The 23,614-nt window shown below is 33.4% G+C and overlaps 3 protein-coding genes and 1 long non-coding RNA gene across 7 annotated transcripts; all 4 read left to right on the top strand.

Annotated features, from left to right (window-relative positions):
- The first annotated feature begins 340 nt into the window (after positions 1 to 340).
- LOC133696602 (uncharacterized) lies at positions 341 to 3,195 on the top strand. 3 transcript variants are annotated; one of them, XR_009842704.1, is made up of 4 exons: positions 341 to 494; positions 589 to 917; positions 2,815 to 2,978; positions 3,052 to 3,193. It is a non-coding gene; the product is annotated as an uncharacterized LOC133696602 (long non-coding RNA). The 3 variants fall into 3 exon arrangements; XR_009842703.1 differs by having other exon boundaries at positions 2,815 to 3,195; XR_009842705.1 differs by lacking the exon at positions 2,815 to 2,978 and having other exon boundaries at positions 3,052 to 3,190.
- Positions 3,196 to 8,265: 5,070 nt separating this feature from the next.
- LOC133697768 (uncharacterized) lies at positions 8,266 to 10,257 on the top strand. Its single transcript, XM_062120530.1, has 4 exons — positions 8,266 to 8,554; positions 8,922 to 9,127; positions 9,214 to 9,277; positions 9,498 to 10,257. Exons 2-4 carry the CDS (start codon positions 8,961 to 8,963, stop codon positions 9,810 to 9,812), a joined length of 546 nt encoding a protein of 181 aa, XP_061976514.1. The 5' UTR covers positions 8,266 to 8,554; positions 8,922 to 8,960; the 3' UTR covers positions 9,813 to 10,257.
- Positions 10,258 to 14,455: 4,198 nt separating this feature from the next.
- On the top strand, positions 14,456 to 15,587 carry LOC133697867 (uncharacterized). Its single transcript, XM_062120677.1, has one exon. The coding sequence runs from the start codon at positions 14,864 to 14,866 to the stop codon at positions 15,248 to 15,250; it is 387 nt and encodes a 128-aa protein (XP_061976661.1). The 5' UTR covers positions 14,456 to 14,863; the 3' UTR covers positions 15,251 to 15,587.
- Positions 15,588 to 18,483: 2,896 nt separating this feature from the next.
- LOC133695786 (uncharacterized) lies at positions 18,484 to 21,694 on the top strand. Of its 2 annotated transcripts, XM_062117728.1 has the most exons (4): positions 18,484 to 18,739; positions 19,003 to 20,223; positions 20,335 to 20,537; positions 21,061 to 21,694. In XM_062117728.1, exons 2-4 carry the CDS (start codon positions 20,212 to 20,214, stop codon positions 21,323 to 21,325), a joined length of 480 nt encoding a protein of 159 aa, XP_061973712.1. In that variant the 5' UTR covers positions 18,484 to 18,739; positions 19,003 to 20,211; the 3' UTR covers positions 21,326 to 21,694. The 2 variants fall into 2 exon arrangements, with proteins under 2 accessions (XP_061973712.1, XP_061973711.1); XM_062117727.1 differs by lacking the exon at positions 19,003 to 20,223 and having other exon boundaries at positions 18,488 to 18,739.
- The last annotated feature ends 1,920 nt before the right edge of the window (positions 21,695 to 23,614 follow it).

The following is a 23,614-nucleotide window of genomic DNA, read 5'->3' as shown; positions in this document are numbered from 1 at the left end:
AAATAAAAAATAATGTTTTTTGTTGATTTTATTTTACTAAAATGTTAAGTGCAAGATACAAACTACTGTTTTAAAATTTTTTTTTGATACGCCAATATAATTTCAAACGGTAATTTTTAATTTGCAAATATATTAGCAATATCAACAAGGCCAAAGAGTTAGGCCCAGTGGAAATCAACATGAAAAAACCATGGCCTGTTAGGTTTGGGTTTTATATCAGACCAGTTAAAAAAACTGCAACTTAGGTGAGGCCCATATTGTGACTGGACTCTCCATAAGACATGACATGGGCTTCAGTAATTTGGAGCGGGAAAGAAACCACGTCGTTTAGAAATGGAAGTAATGGAACGGAGAATGAAGAATGAAGAATGAAGCTTATAGCCTATCCATTTCTGTGAAATCACTCCCACGCACACTACTCATCTGCTCAGTCCATGGCAATGGCAGCAGCAGCTTCTCTTCTGTCACTTCGCTGCCCTTCTTCTCCATTCAAGGTAATTTAATTAATCAAAACTATTCTTTAATGGTATTAAAACACCCCCGTTATTAGTTTAGTTTTTCTTTTTATTTAACAGGGAAACTTGACAGGATTGAAGCCCAAGGCATGCAACTTCACTTGTCTTAAACTCTATTCTAAGAAGAAAAGACCATTAGTGATCATCAACCAAGCAGCAGCAGCAGCTTCTGTGGTTACTACATCTCCAGGAGTGAGGTTCAGGCTGGACAATCTGGGCCCGCAACCGGGGTCTAGAAAGAAAGGGAAGAGGTATCTCTGCAGGACAAGGAAACAGTTGTGGTTTTGGCATGAGAGGTCAGAAATCTCGGCCTGGTCTTGGTGTTCGAAAAGGGTTTGAGGGTGGACAAATGCCTCTGTACCGCCGTATCCCTAAATTGCGTGGAATTGCTGGAGCCTGGAGGTACTCTCTTTTTCTTTCTCTTTAATTTATTGTTTAGGAAATTATTAATGAATTCGTATTTTAATGTTTGATCAATTAACAATTTTTAACATTAGGATTATTATCATTGTTGTTATGGAAGATTTTTATTGGTGTATGTTTCTGTAATTGGATTTCTGTAGAAGGATAGAGCTGTGAGAGAATTTCAATAATGATTTCTGTTTACTTTCAAGCTTGAATTGCATCTTTTGACAGAGTGTTTTCTCTTTATTCCGAATTTGCTGTGGAACTCTGAGATAGAGCAAAAAAGTTTCGTCCTTTCCCCATGAGCTTTGCCTTTTGTTTATTCTTCAATATTTCTGAATTCTTGGTGATGGTTTCCCCTAGGATGTGCTGATGCACAATGAATCCTTGTAGAAAGACTGAGCCAGCATTTTATTTCTTTGAGTTTAAAATGATCAATACTCAATTCTAAAGGCGTTTACGTGGCTATGTTGACCATATAATGTCCCAGATAGAATGGTTAACCTTGAGAAATACTAAATTCTGAAGGCCTTTGCGTGGTTATGTTGATCATATAATGTCCCGGATAGAGTGGTTAACCTTGTATACCTATTGATGGAATTTGCTGGTGACATCTATTTTTTCTATCATAGACATAAACAAAAAGATTCCAGCACCATGAATGTTAGTGGAGTATGGGATTGAAAATTCGTGGTTTTGCCTTGCTAAGATCAATTAATAGTGGGTGAACTAAATGGACAACTCACTACCATTTAATGTGGAGTAATACGAAATTCTCTCAAACCTCTTGTGATTGTTGAAGCGGTGAAGAATATATTATACAGGGTTGCTTCTGTGTTTCTGGTGCTTTTTAATTAAACCATGTAGCACAACTTGAAAGTCGGGAAGGATTCATCTTTTGATTGGCAACAGTGGGCTTACATCAATAGCGCTTTATGGAATGTCTTAGGGCCAACAAGTTCCTCTATTGCCTTTTTGTTTGATTCACATTCACTGTACACGCCATGAAATTGAATTTTGTTTTTTTTAACTATCTTTTCTCCACACAGGGGGTGTTGAATGTTTTAATGATGTGTGTTTTCATATTTATAAACATGCTGGAATGCTTTTGTTTCTTTCAAAGGTATGCATGTGGGGTTGCCAAAATATGTCCCTGTGAACTTAAAAGACATATCATCCCGTGATAGATGTCTATTCTGTTTGTTCTTGCCACAAGCCCATCAAAACTTTAGTCTGATTTTGTATGCTATTATGAATGTGTCTAGATCGCAAATAAGTACATGTAATGTAGGAATTCTGAGCTAGGTAAACCATCAATCTGGGATGATTGTCAAAGTGAAAAGATGCAAGGGTCAAGCTTTATATTATCAGGCCTTCTATGTAACTGGTGAGAGATTTTCAAATATCATTTATAAGGTGACTAAAAATGAAGGCATGTTTGCCTTCTATTATTATTATTATTATTTTTTTTTGCTGAAAGGATTTACCCATCCTCTTTTTGATATTGTTTGAAGCTCCAAATTGTTCAACATATAGCCATATCTTGCGGGTCTCCCCTCTGGTTTTCAGAGCATCCGTTATTCCTTGCATTTGGTTTTTAATGAAGTGCAGCGTAGTGGAAATAACAGTTGCATGCTGTTTCTATCTGGTTCTGATGCCTCCAGTTGGGATACGTGTTTCACTTCTTATAGGGGTAGTAGAAAAAATAAAAATTGAAGGAAAGGTTCTAGATGAACCAGACCTGTTTCGCCTTAGTATATTGTGTTTTATCCAAACTAAAAAGGAGGCCTTTTTTTTCCAGTGAGCTCATGGTATCTTGTAGTGTGTCATGCGAATTTTGATTCCAAAACCCTAGAAAATCGAGCTAAAATGATACCATTATCTGTCCTTGCAGCTGTTTAAAGACTACTGTGATAATCCTATATATTGTCAGTCTTTTTGGTATATGGAAATTATAAGCTTCGGTGGTCGAAATCTCTAGTCCGCTGCTTGTCATAGAATGAAGAGACTCCAGTTGATTTCCTAGAAAGGAGAGAAGACAGATCAAGTCAATTGCATGTGAGAGCCACAAATCACAGTAGTGTTTTCTAGTAGTTGACTATGAGACACGCTTATTTTCTTTTGGATTTAGGTTCTGGGTGATGGAGAGCTGAGTGTCAAGCTGAACATCAAAGCTCGTGCCTTTTCAGCAGCGGCCAAGGAGAAACTTGAGGCTGCTGGATGCTCTCTTACTGTTTTACCGGGCCGAAAGAAATGGGTGAAACCATCAGTTGCTAAGAACCTTGCCCGTGCAGAAGAATACTTTGCTAAGAAACGAGCTGCAGCCGCCGCATCTGAACCAACCGCAGCTTAAATCATTTGTCCTTTGATTTTTATACCTTCAATCAGCATGTGGGGAAGTTGATTTTTCTGTTTGGTAGGTGTTTTTGGGAGCTCCCAATTTTGTAATTTCTTGGATTTATATCTCTTATTTATTTATCTAATGCCTTCCTGTAATTTGGTTAAAAATTTGCAGCTTCCCTCCCTCCGTCCCTCGCTCTCTCTCCACTCTCCAGGAGCCAAAATTTCTCTCTCGGTAAAGGCATTATACCCCAGTTATGCTTTCATGTCAAGATCAACTTTTGGGAAGGGGGTAAAAATGGTACTTGGGAAAATCAATGGTGCCATCATACAATAATCACAAGAGGATAATATCAGCCAGAAGAAACCGAGTCCAGGAAAATCCAACCATGGGTCTTTTCCAGTAAATTTACTTTGTGGATGAAACTTCCTCGCAGGATTGGATTGGCAACAAGGAAAGCCAAGCCATCGCACATCACACCCTCCACTAGATTTTGTCTTGATCCAAATTGTTAGCATCACAAAATAAGAATCTCAAATTGGGATTTATACTAGTCAATGCAATTCACCAAATCTAATAGTTGTCACAATCACACTTGCTTATTTCACTTTGTTATTCATATTCTATGGATTAAGACACAATCCATATGCTTTATTAGTCATATTCCTAGCATGACGCAATGGCTTTAGATTGAACAATATTGCGTGGCGCCTAAATTGGTTAAGTGGTGAGAAAAAGGAGAGAAGAGGAGCATTAGGCATGGAATTCTTCTAGCAATTAAGTGTTAATAATTTGGATTTATGCCTCTTTTGACAAAGAATCAATTGATCACGCACTTAGCTAAGATTTAGTTAGCCCCGCTCCTGGGAGGAAAGTAACAAGTGGAAGCACAATGGGCCATACTAATCAAACTAGTATTGTTCGCCAGATTGCAATACCTAACTTTACTACCCTTGCTAACTTGTGGAGTGTGGTTAGGAAAGACTCACTGTTCAAATGGTAATTTTTTTCTTTTAAAAAAAGAAAAAGGAAAGGACCTCCTTACTTAACTATAGAGTTGATTAAAACTTTTGAAAAAGTACCTTGAAAATTGCCTGCTATTCCCTCTTTCTTGCTTGTCAAGTTAAATTTAATTGATTTAATTATCCTAGGTTGTAAGCAGATTATCTGAATGATGACATATGGGCGTGATGGCATGAATGAGGTCAGGTGTTCCAGTGGTCGGTCATAGCAGGAAATGGCATCAACCATCGGTTCATAAGTCACGACCTTTCTTCTTGTCGCTGCCTTGCTCTCAATAAATCATTTTGAGTTATTGTTGCTAAAACGTTGTGCTTCTCAGTTGCAGGCTCTGGCTTGATTTGTTGAAATTAATAATAACCGTGGCCTTGTTTGCGCTGTCATGTAGCCCTTGGACCAGCATCATTACCACAACAAATCAAATCGTAGCTAAGTTAACCAGCACATCAAATCAAATCGTACCTAGTCTGCATGACTTGGTGGAGATCGAAAATCCAGTACATATGAACTGCAACGAACCAATCTTAACCAACACAGTTTTCATTTCTCAAAAAAAAAAAACACAAGATGACATAGTTTCACACGTTTGTGCATCTGTTCTTGTATATTTAAGGTACGATGAAGAGTATATATCACCAGAGTTACGTTAAGTTGAGACAAACAAGGAAAATGTCTTGAAGATCATGGAATTAAATGACTGATTTGACAGGTGGCGCGTATATATTCTAAACAAAATCCTATCAAATTAAATCTCACAGCCTCTTAACCTCCTCCATGGGAGTATATATAAAAAAACAAAAACGCATTTTCCTACCAAGATATATTGATTTTCGGGTCAGTTGCTGATTCTTTTCCCTGGATTTCATCAATTTTTTTATTGTACTTTCAGATCGTAGTGAAGATCTCTCCTGGTATGTTTTCGAATAAATTTTTGGATCGATTTTCATATAATAATTTATTATATAGACTATTCATATATGAACTATAAAATTTATAACAATTTTACTTCTTATAATTGACTTGAGGTTTGAATTATAGTGATAAAAAATATAAATACATTATACCCTTTCAACTATCATAACAGCCTCATTTAGATTTCTTTTAAATTTCTTGAAATAATCCTTCGAGGATATATATTAATAAACAACTAGTTAAGTGAGTCATGCTTCATTATGAGATAAATTATTTTTTTATATAATATAATAGCACAATATTTAGACGCTATTAACATGTTTTAAAGAAGCTATGAGTTATAGACCCTACTAGGTTTAATAAAATGGTTTTATTTAATTATATGGTAGAAAAAATAATAACAATAAATGAACCAAAATTTAAAAGAAAAAAATGATGATGATAACTAGGAGAAAAAAATGCTTGTTAAAAGAAAAAAAATCACAAAGTTAAATTAATGTTAAATAATAAAATTAAAAAAATAAAAAAATAAAACACCTTAAATCAATCCAAGTTAGTATAATAAAATTAGAAATCAGGCTCGCTAAAAAACAAATTAAAATTAATATATATAGATGACTAATTCCCAGCAATCCAATTTTGCTGTTATGGTTCCTCCAATAAGAAGTCAGATATCAAAATAACGAGAAGTAAAGAACAAAAGCTTTAAAAAAATAATTGAATGAGCTCATGTAATATAAATTTCGTTTTGTGTGGGATGATTCAAACTTTTCAACGAGTTTTTAATGTTTAATGTTCCGGATGAAACTGGAAAAATTGACTAAAAAATTAGGTATTTTAGAGACAAAAACTACTAAATTGATTACAGTTCAACAGTTTAATATTGTTCAAGCTGTTAATATTGCAGGTTAAATAGAATTTTAGGAAAAAAAAAAGAGTAAAAAAAATAAATAATGCTCTGAAAAATAGATGAAATTAAAAAATTTGACAGTAAAAGATTTGTTTTAAAAGCAAAACCAGTAGAATCTCGACAACTCAATACATCGACGCCCTCTAGTTGACAACTAAATTGTAATTTACTCCATAATTAATTATTATAATTGGGGTTTCCCATCTCCTTCACTGTTGTACCCTCCTTTTTTATATTTTTCCTTTTGTATTTTTTCCATTTTTTTCTCTTCTCTATTTTTTTTTAAAAATCAATCTTCTATTTTTTACCGTAAACAAAATTTTGATCTGACCCATCGCAGAGACAGGCGAAAAAATTATTAAACAATATGAGGAAAAAAAAAAAAAGCAATCCAAGTGGCAGAGCGCGTATCCTCGTAAAATGCTACAGAGAGAGAGAGAGATAAAAAAGGCAGTATGCCGATCTGATGGAGGCATCATATCATAGATCGACACCAGACCGCTTAATGGAGGAAACGTGGCCAATGTGTCTTTTTATTCCCCAAATGAGAACCTTTTGACCAGCTTATAACATGGCTCCTGTGTTTCCTGGAACGAGCATTGCCACGTGAACAAATGAGAGCCAAAATATATTAAAATTACAGAGTCGTTGCATATCACCTAAGGACATCTGGAATAGTCAAATAAAAAACTAAAAGATAAAATATATTATTTTAATATATTTAAAAATAAAAAAAAAAACATTATCTTAATCGTCTAATGAAAGCAGAGTAAAATGAATGGACGGTAATATCCCAGGGGAGAGAAAGAAAGCAGGTATGATACGAGTCGTCATCTTCACCGCCTTGCGAATCTTCAACCTCCACTATCAACCTGTTGTTTTCCCATTAGAAAGAAAAATGCAAGAGCAATGCTTTTCGTTATTTCAACAAGGGCATGGAACTTTCCGTCGACTATTCTCTACCTGGAAGAATATTCAAGGTAGACCTATATATATATATATATGTATGTATATATATATATATTGATGCATCTTAAATCTTATCAAGAGTCAAGACCACACATCAGTTGTAACTTTTCATTTCATTTTTTTTTACTCTCAGTAAAACATAAATTACTAAAAATCCATGAATTAAATAAATCTATTCCCAGTTTTTTCAAGAACAAACACCGAAACAACTTATCAATGCGCCCGGTTCTTTCTTTTTGTCAAATTATTAATTTAACCGCAAGCGAGTTCTTGCAATCCTTGCTCGACTTGCATGCTTCTTTTTTTTATCAACAACTTGCGTGCTTTATATTCCCAATGAACAAAAAAAAACAACTGCATGCTTTCTGTGCATATGTTAACAAGATAGTAATTAAAAAAAAAAAAACCCCGTGGCTTCCATCGTTTTGAACGGTTTGGATAAATATTCAGAGATATTTTACAAAACAATATTATTTTAAAAGAAGGGTGCTAAACTCGATGAGATTTTTTGCGGGAGGGAGGCACCGCCTGCGTGAACAATAAAAAATTATACAGAAAAAAAAAAAAAGAGGCTAAGTGCACAGAGAAAGATAAGAAGCAAGACCTCAATTTAGTCCCTAGCACATGACAACTTTCACTATATCATTCCGATTCCAAAACATATTTTTCAATCTGGTCCGCAGCCCTTAGCATTCCACGGTACCATGAAATAGATTTAAATCTTCAAAAACCATATCTAGTCATGAAAATGATATGCATATAAATGAATCATATTAAATGATATACAGACCAACATATCAAATAATAAATCGATGGTCAGACGTGAATTCTAAAAATATAAATGATCAAATAAGTTTGATTGAAGATTTTGAGTAACTTTGTTTTGTATACACTAAATTATTATCAGTGAATGATAATAACTTGCATTAAAAATGACTGGGTTAAATAACAGAATCTTACACTAAATTATAAATTCAGGATCAATTTGAAAAACAAAGTACAAGGATGTAATTAAGAAACATGACATATGTAGGACCAATATGAATATATTTCTAAACCACTAGTAATGACTCGGTGAAAAAGGCGGTTGTTATTGTTGGCGTGATGTAGTAGCTCTTGCAGCCCCCTTACTTTTTATTTATTTATTTATTTTAATTTATATCTTAGCTGTGCTGTTGCCCAATACCCAGACGATCCCTCCCCATTCCTCCCCCCCCCCCCCCCCTGTAAATTATTATTCGTTTTGATTCTCCTTCTTCTTTAACTTCTGTTTTGAAACACGCCGATCCTTTCCACCCCTGACATCCATCCCCTTCTGTAGCCCCAAATAGCCACTCTCTTTATATCTCTCCAACGTTTTCTTTTTCTCATTTTCTTTCCATTTCTGTTCATTGTAGCTTAGCCACAACACTTCACAAAGTTTAGAGTCTTTTGCATATTTTCTTTCTTTAAGCTTGAGTTGTACAGTTCAAGCAACCAAAGGTAATACACCTAATAGCTACCAGCCTCTCTCTCTTTTGAATCTCTCCTCTTATCATTTTCTCTATTTAATTATGTTTTCACCTGCAGTTTTCCAGTTTTTTTTGTGTGGAATTGATAGATCCACAAATATTACAGATTTGACATCCCATAAAAGCTCTGTTTTTCAAAAAAAAATTGAAAGATCTCGATTTCTTAGCTCGTGAATTATGGATTTTTTTTTTGTTTTTATTTTATAATTTCAGCCATGCGTGTAACGCCAGCGGCTTTTTGTCTTTTTTTTTTTTTAAAGAGAGTTTTGTGAGATCTGTTAATAATTTGTATAATTTTACTCTAAAGTCTCAATTTGTTTTACTGGTTTTATTTGCAGGGCTTTGTTCATAGAAAAAAAGGCAAAAAAACAGCAAAGATGAATCACTGTGCGATCCAACAAAACGCCTTTTCAACCCGGGAAGAGATTCGGAGCTCCGTTTCAGTTCCAGTCTCGGACAGGAGAGACCCAGTGGTTTGCCCCAAACCCAGACGGCTCGGTCTGTTAAACAACTACCCTGCCAGGTCTATCAGATTTCAGCTCAGGTAATATTTCCTTAAAATTTTCACCTACTGCTTTTTTTTTTCTTCACGAAAAATTTGAAACTGAATTAAATTTTATGAATTTTCAGCCACCAATCAGAGCTTTGTGATTCAAAAGTAGGGAATGAGTTTTTGGACATAATCCTCGCCAAGGTAATAGTTTTTTCCCCCTCTGTTTATTCAACTTATTTTGTGATTATAAATTTCGTATGAGGTTAAAAAAATCTGAACGTGGTCCCATGAACAGCGGCTAACATTTCAACCGTGAAGGAAAAGGAATATATTACAGATGTTCTTAGACCATCCATTAACCTTGTCGGTGCCTATTTCTTCTCTTGTTTGATTTTTAGTACAATAATTTGTTTCTTTGTAGGGTGGTTATGGTGTGGATAATCAATCTTTTTGCAAACAAGTAGCCTCGTCGCCGCCCCCATTTTTTTGCGGGTCGCCGCCAAGCAGAGTAGCTAACCCATTAATTCAAGATGCTAGATTTGGGGATGAGAAATTCTTCCCCCTCTCACCGGTCACGCCTATACCACCTACGATGGATTTGTCATCTTCATCGTCATCTCCAAGGAAAGGAGGATTGGTTCGGGCAAATTTTGGAAACAAACCAGTGGTGAGAATTGAGGGGTTTGATTGCCTTGACAGGGATTGTAGAAATTGCAGCATCCCTGCTTTGGCTTAAAACCCCGTTTTCAACAAAGTACATAGTTAAAAAAAGAAGAGCGAAAACAGATATCACTTCGGTACGTAGTTATAAGAGGAATTTTGGTGTTCTCACGAGAGGGAAACTGAGGGATCCTTTTGCTAGTGTAAAAATTGTTTTGAGGGATTCTTTATGCATGTAAAAAATATCATCTTTGTAAGTAAATTGAGTTGACAAAAATAATGAGGGCTTTTTTAGATTCTAGGTAGAGAAGGTTTATGAGTTGACTATAATCAATCCTCTGTATGATTGTTGCAAGTAACGAGTCTCTAAGTGAGAATCGGCAGGTCTTTCTTTTCTCTTTGCTTCCTTGTTTTTCAACGAGCGAATGGATTAACAAGGGAAATTTGTACAAAATCAAGTTGTGTAGAGAGTATTTTGAGTTAGGGATTTGCATATTATAATGTAAATAAACCTTTGGTATGATTCCGCGATGGTGTCGCTCTGTTGCTTATTTTTGTTTTTTTCCTTCTGTGTTTCTTTTTGGATTCGAACCTCTAAAGCAATATCGTGTGATGATGTATTGATATTCGCTCGTGAATTACGCTATTATGTGCTTAAAATGGGCCCTGAGAAGGAGCCGATTTTCAATGGCCCTTTTTTTTTCCGTCTTCTTCCCACCACGATGAACACTAAGATCTTGCTTTGTGAAAGCCGCATATTAAAGGGTGTTTACCTTCAGCTTTTGTGTTTGCTATGTAAAAAATGTAAGGGGTTTGCTAACCTATCATACTGTATTTTATACTGTGGAGTTTATTAAAAAATTGAGTTAGAAATATATATATTTTTGATGTTTTTAAATTATTTTGATGTATTAATATCAAAAATAATTTTTAAAAATAAAAAAAAATATTTTAATATATTTTCAAGTAAAAAGTATTTTTAAAAACAACTGTAATCATATAACTACTAAATATCTTATATATTTTTTTTTACTATTTATAAAATTCAATTATAATTTTTATCACAGATATATCTAAATTCAATTAACTACACTTAATTATATATTTTTAAAATTTATTTTTTTCAAAACACAATCATAATTTAAAAATATGAGTTGAAGGAGCCCGCACGATCGTTGTGTCTGTTCATGGCCATGACAAAAGCAAGAGTAAAGAAAACAGTTTTCATCGTTGAAATTATTTAGTCCGTCCAGTAGATCCTATGGCTGTTCAGTAGTAATTATATTTAGTAAGGATATACAAGATAGAATAATTATTTTTATATTTTATTTTATTATTTAGATAAGATAAAATAAATATAAAAATAATTATTTTATTTTAAATATATATTCTTGTTAAATTAATATATTAAAAATAATAATTAAATATTTTTGTTATTTTAGTTTGTAAAGAGTTTTGAAATTAATAATATTATAATAAAAATAGGCACATGATAATTATGTTTGGTAATAAAAAATCCTTGAAATTATTTTTTAAAATAATTTGAATTTTTATTAGCATATGTGAAGACTTCCACCTCAAAATATAAAGTTGAAATTTCTTAAAGAGACTCTTGATTCATAATTACAGTCGAATAAAACTGAAAAATAGTATTTATCTTAAAACATGGTAATTTAATTAGTGATACAATTGATAAGATTACTAATACATATCTCAATACACCAACGATAATGGATAAGAATTGTTTGGATTTGGGCAGAGATTTTTTCTTATGGACCCGGAAACATGATATATGATTGCTTTTGAACCGTCATTCTGCTGTAATTATATGAATTTTGGAATATCCTTTCCATGATCAAATCCGTCGACAAATTTTGGTGCGGCATGTTAAGAAAAAAAATAATTTGTTTGGTATTATAATATAAGGTATTTTTTAAAAGTATTATTTTTCTTGAAAGTATAGTAAAATATTTTTTAAAATGTTTTTTTATTTCAGTGCATCTAAATAATTAAAAAACGCTAGAAAAATATTAATTTAATATTTTTTTAAAATCAAATATATTTTTAAAACACAATCAAATACAAAAACAAAAGGTACTTCAGCGGCAAATCATTCTTTTTCAAATTAAATAAAATCAAAACATGTTAAAATTACAGTGTTTGTAAGAATTTTTTCAATTTTTCATTTTTAAGCAGTACACAGATTGACTAAACTCAACATGATATTTTTGTCAAACAAGCTCGTTAAAATGGAAAAAAAATAATAATGGAGAAGCATGTTCTCTAATTTGAATTTGGAGTGAACAACAACCTGGAAAACATTCAAGGTGTCCAAAATAATGTTGTACTTGGAGGATTGAAAAAAGCGCTTCTCCATTTCTGTTTTTTTTATATATATATAGAAAAATAGACTTTTGAACAGAAAACTTCAACGTTTTCCCCCCTTTTCTTTAGTTTTCATGAAAATGGAGTAAAACTCTCACTCACTCACTACACTCTGTTGTATTGAAAGCTGCAGAAAGAATCGAAATACTTTTACTGGAGCAATGTAGCGAACCGCGGGCTCAAACTATGCCTTTTCCAATTAGGATTAAAAAAAAACCATGCTGCTTAGAATATCGTGCTTGTTATCTTACGACTGAAATTGAAAGTAAAAAAGAAGAGCATTCAAATTAAAGTAGTTTCGAGTCACTGCTGCAGTTTTTGTTTAATGGGGCTTTCGAGTCCCAAGGCCAACGTGAGAGAGGCAGGGGGCAGCTGCCCAGTGGAGCCTCACCGTTAACATCTAGGAGCGTGCAACCTTATCTTCCTCACGTCGTCCAACTTCAAATTCTAGTTCGAAGGAATTCGACTTTTCAACCCAGATTAAAACAAAGGAAGAAAGAGGAAAGATAAGATTTTAAACTCAAAAAAGAAAACCAGTAATCGATTATGGCGTGGGGCTAATCAAACCAGAGAAAAGAAAAGAGGAGAGCCAAGCCTGAGCAGCAATGGAATAATCTAACCTAATCATAAGTCTGAAGCAATTAAGCCTGGAATACGGCTAGGCTCAGCTGATCAAAATGACGCAGGTCCATTACGTTCCTTGGTGATCTTTTATCCAAATCAACCAACGTGCTAAAGTACTGTTCATAGTTTTGCTTTGCTCCCCCGAGCTATCTTTTTCTTTAGGCAATACAATTTGGAAGTCGTCTTCTTCACAGTAACAATAAATTGGAAGCAAGCTAGGAGGTTGCTGAAAATTTCTATCACACCGCATACTATCCCTAACATATCTTACTCAGCATCTATCTTGAAATTAAAACTAAAGATATGTTTACGAATAATGCTACAAAACATAAACTTGCCACCAGCCTCGTCGACCTAGAGGCATGCCTCGCAGTTATGGAAGGAGGAAATTTTCCTGGGAGGGAGACAACAGAATTTGAATTATGCATTCTTTTGTTGCCAAATTTTTATTTATTTATGAGATATTCATTCGTAAGATGAAAGAGTGCAGTACTGTTTTTAAGAATAACATTGGTATTTCAATAATACTTGCCACTCCATACTTCATCTACTCAAAATTAAACCTCGCATATTAGTTAAAAATTATATTAAAACTGATATGATTTAAAGTAACTTGGTAAAATAAAAATAATGATCCTATCAATCTTAATATAATATATCAATTATTATTTTTTATGAACAAATCTAGCATATTACGAGCGACTCGTCGACCTAGAGTTCACTCAAGGAAGTAGGTGTCGTGATAGCTGATGAATCTTCTGCCCGTACATGGATAACTGTATGAAACAATGGGCTTACCGATCTTGATCATTATAAACGCTGTGATATCGAGTTCATTGCTGGAAAAAAAAATCAATATATTATTTATGTAGCTTATCGCTCGGACCTTCTTGAAGAAGGTTGTTTTAATAACATGTTTATTTTAATGTATTTAAGTTCAAAGCTTTACACGCTCTGCGTCTAGAGGAGTTTTTTAATCCCTCCTTCCTGTTCTAATAAACCTTTTCAAGGCCAATGGCACGTCAATGGGATTGGGTAGCTTTTATTTTTAAATGTATTTAAAAAATGTGTTTTATTTAGAAATATATTAAAATAATATTTTTTTAATAATTTTAATGTGATAATATTAAAAATAAAAACCTATTTTTTTTAAATATATTTTTAAATAAAAAATATTTTTAAAAAATATCCTTCACCACGTCACCAAAACACTGGCAAGAAAAGGCAGAGGCATGGCATGAGGCATTCAATATATATTCATTGTTTGTTTGTTTGTTTTTTTTTTTTTCTGGGTTATTTTACAGCTTCCCTTGAAATGAGGTATCAATCAATAAAAAGGAAGGCTCACCGAAAAAGGTGGTATCGGATATACACATCATGGTCGAAGAGGCAGCGTTAGGTAAGTGTGTCATGACCTGAGCTGGATTTGAGGCCAATACAAAGATAGCATGCATGTCGAGTCATCAAATGCGGCCTACTGCTTTACACGCACCTCCGTCCATTCAGCTACCTCTGCAGTCGTCCACCCCTTGGGAAAAACAAGCGGCGCTGAAGTTTTGCAGCATTTGGCGACGATATGGTAGACACAAGAGACATTGAAATTGTCAAATACTGTGAAACATCGTGACATAAGCCCTAAGTCTTATCTTATTCTTCCCACCGCCGCAGTCATGCATCCCAAACATCGCTATATAAAAAGCCCATTCTGCCCACAAAACTTGGCAATATCTCCATGGGTCATTCAAGATCTTATTTTAACCAAGCTGTCCCTTGATCCCTGAAAATTCATTGAACAGAGCCGTATACAGCGTACAGTTCCAAATTGACAAAACTACCTTCGTGTAAACAATTCACCCTTCAACCTCAAGAAAAGCACTTGTTAACATGTCTTGTGCAAAGGACAAGAAAGTGGCATGTGAATATATGATCACAAGAATCCACAGCCTGCGATCTCAACACCAAACATACTAGTCCAAGTTCAAAACCAACCTTTTCTAGTAGCCAAGTTCTCCCATCCCCTATAAATACCATAAAATTCTTCTTCGTTCTTCCTTAGCGATCCCATCAATTATAGCTCCATTCTTTTGAAAAAGCAATATTAATTATTGCTGCAAGAAAATGAAGAGTCAAGGAAATGTTAATGATGGTAAAAATACGAGACCAACTAAGGCTGAAGGTAAAACAACTGCAATTATAACGACAGCAGGGATGAGTACAAAGGCGAAAAAGAAGGGCAAGAGCACTGCGGTTCAGAAGGTGGAAGAGGAGAGGGAGAATACAGGTGGTGAATCGACTCAGATGGTGATGGAGAATTTACAATGTTGGGAGGATCAATGGCCATGGTTTAGGGGTATTGTGGATGAGCAAATGTCATGGGGGTCCATTTGGTTGCCATTTTGGGATGTGGACTATACGGGCGAGGCTTGTCGAGAAATGTTCAGTGATGTTGTCTGGGATGATGATATTTGGAACTTGAAGGGTATTGACAAGATACCAGATGAATAGAAAGAGAGAGGATTGATTATAATCTCTACACTGTTCGTTCAAATTTTACAGAAGAGTACTACTGGTTAAAGCCCGAGGTTGTTGCATTATAATTTTGCTGTTTCTTCCATTCTGGCTGGGGCCTGTTTTGCATGGTGACCAGCACCATGCAATCTGATCAATCTCTGAATAAATCTCCATGTTCGTTTAAGCAAGATAGGAAGGTCGGTTACAAATGTATTTTATATTGTTTAGGTTGTTTAACCCAGTAAGGCAGTGACACTTTAATTACCATTCTCCAATAATTTTCCCGGTAATGTACGATATTGCAGCTAATGGATTGAAGCTGGTATCAAAACCTCTATCTGGACGGGAAGATTAGAATCTGAAATCTGACCAGGTTTTTGATAGAAAAAAAAATATGAAAAATGAATCTGTGCTCAATATAGGCAATAGACTAGGAGCTTGTTCGGAACGCAATTTGAAATCTGACTAGGTTTTTAATAAAAAACAATTAAAACAAAAAGTGAATGTGGGTTCAATATAAGTAGTATAAGCGCTTATTTGGAAACGTGGCCAGTGGCTAGTAGTGCGTGTTTCTAAGAATTTTTTTAAAAAAAAAATTAATGTTTTTTTATTATTTTTATATAATAATGATATAAAAATAAATTTTTTAAAAAATAATATATTAATTAAATTTTAAATATGAAAAGTTGATTATGTAAATATCGTACCTAAATAAAAATATTTTAAAGACAATCATTACCTAAATATCATAGAAGCAGCTCTAGCGTTCCATTTTGATCCTAATTAGAAATTAGAAAATAAACTTATACCCGGGACAAAGTTTTGGGTTCAACTTAACTCTTTACAGCTAGAGCCTATCAAGGCCCTCCGTGAGGCCTAGCCTGGTCTAGCAGATCTGAATTTAAAATCCAAGTCAAGTAAAAAGCATTGGATTGAGCAGGCCCATCTGGCATCCCGCATGCGAGAGTAACTGTAACTCCACCTAACCTGATTTATTGAGAAAATACTATATGAAATTCATTTTTTAATAGATTACATGGGGGTTTGAGTTTCTCAAATATTTTCATCAATTCTTACATAAATATCTACTAAAAATATAGATTAGAGTATAATAAAAAATATAAAGACATGTTAGGAGCAATTAGACTTTTAAAAACATGTAAGAGAGGACCTAAAATACAAGGATAGATTGAGCTAACAATTTATTTATTTTGGATAATGTTGAAAAGACAGAAAATTTGTTAAAAATCTTGGCAGGCAGGTATTAAGAAGGAAAAAAAAACTCGATCAGAACAAATTTTTGTTTAATGTGAAAAAAAAAATCAAGTATTGCCACCATATTTTATAACAAAAAACAATTATGTGAAGATTGACTCGATGTGATATAGTCAACTTTGCATATTTAAAAATAACTCGAATGACAAGTAAAAGTATGGTTTAATTTGAAAAATCAAGAATATATCTTTTTAAAATATATAGATAACATACTGGATTTACTTGGATTGACTTGAATTTACCCGAATTAATCAATTGAATTTCTAACTCATGTCATAAGACCCTGATAACACTGTATAAAAAAATATTAAGTTTATTTTTCAATTAACCCATTATTAAATGGTGACAATGAAAACAAAATTCAATTAGAGAAAATTAAGGAGTCGAGTCAGCCCGAGTTAATTTACTAAACCTTAGCCATGAGACCGGGCAACGTTATAGAAATAAAATTAAAATAAATTATCAATTTCAATTTTCAATCAACCCAATGTTAAATAATGAAATTAAAAAGAAAAAAATCAGCCTTTTTTAAAAGAAAAACACTAAAAAATCACACGAGCTAAACTAAGTTAACCGATTAAATCTGTAACTTAAGTTGTGCTATAATAACTTTATAAAAAGCAAACCAAAATAAATCATGAAGCCTAATTATCAATCAACTCAATATTAAAAAATAAAACTTGAGGCAAACTAGGCTAACCAACTTCCCAGGTTATAAGATCATGATAACCTATAAAAAGAAAATAAAAAAAATATACGAAGCGCACTTCTCAATCAATTCAATGTTGATGGATTAAATTGAGAAAAAAATTCAATTAAAAAAACAAATAAAAATCTAGGTCAATCTAGGTGAACTTATAAAACCAATATCATGAGATCAAAATAAATTCATGAAAAGAAAAAAATCATGAAATCAAGTTCCTAGCCAATCTAATTTTGAACTGTAAAACTAGAAAAAAAATAAAAAATGACCAAAAAACTTAAGCCAACCTGACTAATTTGCAAAATTTATGATCCAAGTTATGAGACCATGATAGTTCTGTATAAAACAAAAAATTATAAAGGTGGTGAGTTTAGATGATGAGTTGAGAAAAAAAATAACTCTAGTTAATATGGGTTAACTTGTTAAACCTGAATAATAAAACCAAGATAAATCTATATAAATTAAATCAAATTAAAATAAACCATAAAATTCATTACCTATCAAAGCTAACACTGGATAATAAAATTTTAAAAAAAAACTTCTATAACCTAAGTGTAAAAGCCTTGGGATTTCATTAACCAACACCACCAATTTTTTTTTAGCCCATCCCATCAACTTCCATCACTTCTCCATATCCTACGAGGAAGGTGGTGACTTTTTTTCTTGAACATAATCTTATTGAAATAAAAAAAAAATGAATTGAAAAATTAATAGGAAAATAGGTACATAATTAGGATTATGCGAATCATGTAAAATATAATCCGAGTAAAATATAACTCGAAGAATGAAGAAAATACTTCGATGGAGAAATGTGAAGAAAAATTAAATAATTAAAATTTATCAGAATAACTCTTTTTTTTAATTCGAATGCTTATCGAGTCGTATTCATAGTTAAAAAGACAACAAAAGGACATTATTCCTCTTTCTAATCAAAGATAACCGAAGAGCTTCTGCTATTTTATCGGATTACAAAAAACAAAAGCATGTTAGTTAAATAATTTTTATTTTTTACACTACTCCACGTACAATTACTTTTTTAAATCCGAGTTATATAAAAACTAAAACAATTTATTCTTTGTTTATAAAAAAATATTTTGCATGTTAAAATTCACCTCATACACTAGATTATCTCAAACTCTACTGCTTTGAAACTGAGTGCCATGGCGCGTGCAGAACACAACCAAACATCAACTCAACACATAAGTCTTCAAGCCATAGCATGTTACCACACTCATTAATATCGAGTGGGTCTTGAAAAGGTCTAATAAAAGTTAAATTTCCCCCGACAACCTTTCGCTTATTTCCACTCCTCCTGCGTGCAAAACAAGTCCTCACTTCAGTTGCCGCAGGAGATCGATTTCTTTCTCAAAGAAAGATAGCAAAAGAAGATTCGTAATTTTCAGATGGGAGAGGGAAAAGGGTCGACTCTGGTTCACCTTCTAGTGGTGGTTCTGTGTCTGGTTGCCTTTGGGTTCGCCATTGCTGCTGAAAGACGCAGAAGCACTGTACGCACCCCTTTTCTTTTCTTTCCATTCGTTTTCTTTATCCTTTTAGTATGTTTTTAGCTACAAGCTAGGGTGTTAGGGTTTTTGTTTATATTTCTCACTGTTTGTGGTTTGATTGATTGATCTCTGTTTTGTTACTAATTTTTTGGGCCCTGGTTCTAGTGTTATTAGAGTCTCTGACGTTTTGCGAGATGAGATAAACAGGAGATCTGTGTGTTTTAAGACTTAGTGTGAGAATTATCGGGTTTTGTTTAATTTTGCAGTTGTTGTGATGTGCAAAGGTAGAGAATTTGGCTGACGAGGGTAGAGAAGAGTCTCGAAGTTGTGACCTGGCAGCTGGGCTGCTTCCTACCTAATTGCTTAAATTTGACTAAAATGAGTTACTTGAAATTAGCAAACGGCGAGAAAACCTGTATATTTGTGTTGGTATGAAACGCTGTGACTTGAACTGAAGCTGGTATGAAGACATTGGGTTTTGACAATGAGTGAAGTTGTGATGGCTGATAATGTGAAGGATTATACTAAAATAAGTGGTTGAAAAAAGTTTTACTTTTATAGACTTGTTAGTAACCGACGTAACATGAACAATTTGTCCTTGGGAAACTATGTTGCTCTGCCATAGTCTTTTATTATCTTCTTGAGCTTTCGTCCCTACAAACAGCATCACATTAAGTATCACTGATAGGAAGATCAACCGTTGAAGTTATCAAATTGTTTTTACTTTAAGCTGTAACTCGTTTTTCCCTTTCCTTAATCAATGTGGTCACTACTCACTAGGCTTTCTGCATCAGAACTAGATGGTGGCGGTAAATGAGTTGGGTGGCCTTGTTGTGATTCCCAAAATTATTTTAGTGATCGTAACAAGGCCAAATGCTTTGGTGACATCATACACCATGTAATCAAGTTTGATTTGGTTTTATAGTGGATATTTATCTGCTCTGAAATTGATCCCACTATATTAAGATATGTGTGTGTGCAATTGGAACTCTAAATTTGAGGCATAACCTTTTAGTTTCTTGATTTAGCATTTATATTATCTTAATCCAGAAAATGGTTGAACACTAGCATGAATCATTGATGGACTACTAAGAGTCACTTGAAATTGTGTTCCTGTGTCATGAATTTCCTGATGGATACCTTAGGCTCTTGCCCCTGGTAAACAAACACTACACTACCAGAAGGGAACTGTAACAATTTGAATATGCAAATATAGAATTTCTTGTCACCACTTTGTTGATCTGTCTTCAGTGAACTGGAAGATGGAAGTAAAAGCTTGCAGTTCACTGTACTTGCTTTCAATAAGTTCTAGAAAACAGCATTTAGGCTCAACAATTAGTGCTTTTTCAGGAACAGCAAATCCGCATAAGAAAACAGTGATCTTGTTTGATATGGCAGTGTGCAGGCAGGTTTGACTTGGGGTGAAAGCCTGTATTGGTCAGACAGGGGTTGCATTGGTCCCCTTCCAGTTGACAATGAATAGCACTGTAGGCATATTGCTGTTTTACATGACAATAATAAAGAATTTAGTCCTAAATTGTAATATCAGCAATCCATGGTGTCTGTTTTTCATGAAGACATTGTTTTTCTGCAAACAGGGCCATATTGAAAAGGATGCAACAAACGCTACATACTGTGTCTACAACTCTGATGTTGCAACTGGTTATGGAGTGGGCGCTTTCTTATTTCTTCTTTCAAGTGAGTCACTATTGATGGGTGTCACAAGATGCATGTGTTTTGGGAGATCACTAGCCCCTGGTGGAGATCGAGCTTGGTCCATCATATATTTTGTTTCATCATGGTGAGAATTTTGATGCTCAGGATAATGTTCTGTATCCATTCTTGGCAGGGAAACTTCATGCAATACATTGTTATCTGTCAAGACACACAATTAGTCTCTCTTTGTTAAATTATCATTTCTTCCTTCAAGTGAATCACTGAGACAGGCACGGGAACACACACACACACACAAACCATTCTTATTGCATTATGGTTTTCATTCTTTCTTTTCATGCCTACGCATCTCTTTGCCAGGATCCCATGCATTCGTAGCTGGTGAAGTGACATGTTGTTGGAAATTACACATCAGTGATTAGTGAATTGACATAATGTTGTAAATTACAATTTGCTACATTGAGGCAGAGGATGACCTATGCCAACGGGGTTTCATATATTAGTACTCTGTTTTGAGGATAACTGTGATTAAACTACATCTATCATTTCATCGAGGATCATTTTCTTTCTCCAGTTCTAGCATTTTTATGGTTCAATCTGAAACATGCTTGCACTTTAAGACTCTTTTTTTTCATCTTATGCATCTGCAGGGCGACTTTTCTGGTGGCAGAAGCATGTTTAATTGCAGGTGCACAGAAAAATGCCTATCATACCAAGTATGTTGGGATGATCTATGCTCAAAACTTTGCCTGTGAAACATTGCGGAAAGGTGTTTTTATTGCTGGAGCAGTGTTTGTGGTGGCAACAATGATTCTGAATGTATACTACTACATGTATTTCTCCAAGGCTACTGCCACCAAGGCAGCTCTCAAAACAAATCGTACAAGTTCTGTTGGGATGACTGGCTATGCTTAGAATCAAGAACATGACTAGATAGCTGAGTTTTGATCCTGATGTTTTGAGCCTGTTGGTGATTCTGTTGTGCAAGTGTGCTGATATACATTGCGTTTTTCTGGCAACATATAAGCGTGGTTATGAATGTTACCATCATTTGGAAGGATTGTGAAAAGTTTAAACTAAAAAACATGAAACATCAACTCTCGTAATTAAGAGAATTAGGTTATCCGAATCCCATTAAATCTATGGCCTGTCCATGTTGCCAGTTCATTTTAGCCTATTTTATTTGGTTTTACAAGCTGTTATGCGCACGAGACTAGTTGCAAACCAGGTGCTTTGATTGTAATGTTTGCATTTATTTGATTTCTTTTGCCATGGTTGGTTGAACTATAGGGCTTCATCTGGGGGGGTTGCTTCTTTGTCTGTTTGGATCGTGGTTGTGGCAAAGCAAACTGTTGTAGGCGTTCCTTAACTGTCACAGCTAGATCCGGTATAAAATATTTGTTAATCAAATGTCAAGAGAGATTTATAAATTAATAATATAATTACTCTATTGAGGTTGGTATTTATATAAATTGATAGATTTAAAACTATTTATTGTAAATATATAACATAGATTCAGAGAAAATGATTAAATTTTATCAAAAAATTATATAAAATGAACCATCTTTTAAAGTATAATGGTTCTTTTGGTTGATATGTTATAATTTAAGGTAGGTTGGTTTCTTTTGCTTTTTTCGCTGTCATATCTTACAAAGCTCTTTATTGCATTATAAAATAGGTACAATATGTGGTGATGGTTGTGATCCGAAAAAGGTAAGTTTAAGTTTAATTAACAAAAATTAAACCTTACATGAGGAAAATATTATAACTAAAATTATTGTTTATTATCTCATAAATCACTGTGTATTAAAGTAGTGATTTAAAAAGAAAATCAATTTGATTCTCATACTTTTTCTTTGTACAGTTAAGCTCTTTTGAGCTTGGATTAACATCCAAATGTATGTTTTTTTTTAAGATGGTTGAATTGAAAGTCAAATGACCAAATAAAAAAATAGAAGTACAATAGATGGTGTCTTTGATTTTATATAAAAAGTTTATTTTGATTTCCTATATTTTTTGATTTTTAGTTTTGTCAATCCTTTTAGTTTTCATAAAATTCAATTTTGATATCAAAGTTTTTTTTCATATTTTTTAGTACCTTTTAGTTAAGAAAAGGAGAGAGAGTGGTCGCTAATTTTGGCAAATAAAAAAAAAGTGATTATTATTGATGATTCTGGTTATCAAAAAGGTTGAAATTATTGTTAATGACTTTTATTTAATGAGAGAAATTTTATCTAGATGTTTTTTTTCCTTCTCCTTTTTCAAGGAGGCAGATCTGACCACATAATTGTTTTCGGGTTTTGGTTGATTTTGATTTTTTGAGTTATTTCTTGGGTTTTTGGGGTCATAGATAGGTTTATCAAGATGTTAAAGTATTTTTTAAGTGTTTTGGTATTAAAAAAAAAAGGTATATTAAAGGGTTATTGAGCCAAAAAAAAAAAACAAGAAAGCCTTGTTTTTATGGCAACCAAAGACATGTGTTGTCTGCTACCCTTTAAAGTATTAAAAAAAAATAAAAAAAGATCCAAGTGTGCGGACTGGGCTGAAAAACCCATGTGCCTAGGTTGTTTTATTCAAATGCCTAATTTTGGGTGTCTTTTTATTTATTTTATATCTGGGTTAAAAATATAAAATAAAAATTATTGAATTTAATTGAGTTCACGAGTTAGATCGCAAGTTTAATGGGTTATTTCGCATCATCCAGGCTATTTGTTTTTTTTTTTGTCTAATAATTTTTCTGCCTCTTAATTTTCAAGAAAAAAATAATAATTTTATCCTTTGTTATTAATGATGTATTTTTTTATCAACACCTTGATTTATGTTTCTAAACGTTTTTTCTTGTAAACTTGTTTTATTTTAATTAATTTCATCTAATCTTAAATTTGCAATAGTAGATAGTAAAGAAAACGAAGGAGAAGAAACCTAGCTGGGCGGTTTTGCTAGATATTAGGTATAAGAGTTTTTTTTCCGAATAGGTTTAAGAGTTGAGTTAGGATATTACTAGGATTTTAAACATTATATTACATGTCTTATTATGTATATGGATGTAATCTATAAGATGGACATAGATTTTAAATATTATATACGGGTGTAATTAAAAAAAATGAATTGTAGATTGATTTAATGATTCAGAGACCTAAGCTTTTTTTTCATATTAATCTTTAAATTAGATTTAACTGTTATGATCAAATGTTTAACGAGTTA

This window comes from Populus nigra, chromosome 6 (assembly GCF_951802175.1).
Source record: "Populus nigra chromosome 6, ddPopNigr1.1, whole genome shotgun sequence".
In the NCBI taxonomy this organism is placed as follows: Eukaryota; Viridiplantae; Streptophyta; class Magnoliopsida; order Malpighiales; family Salicaceae; genus Populus; species Populus nigra.
Note: the sequence above shows the minus strand (reverse complement) of the source record. Positions and strands in the feature narration are given on the sequence as shown.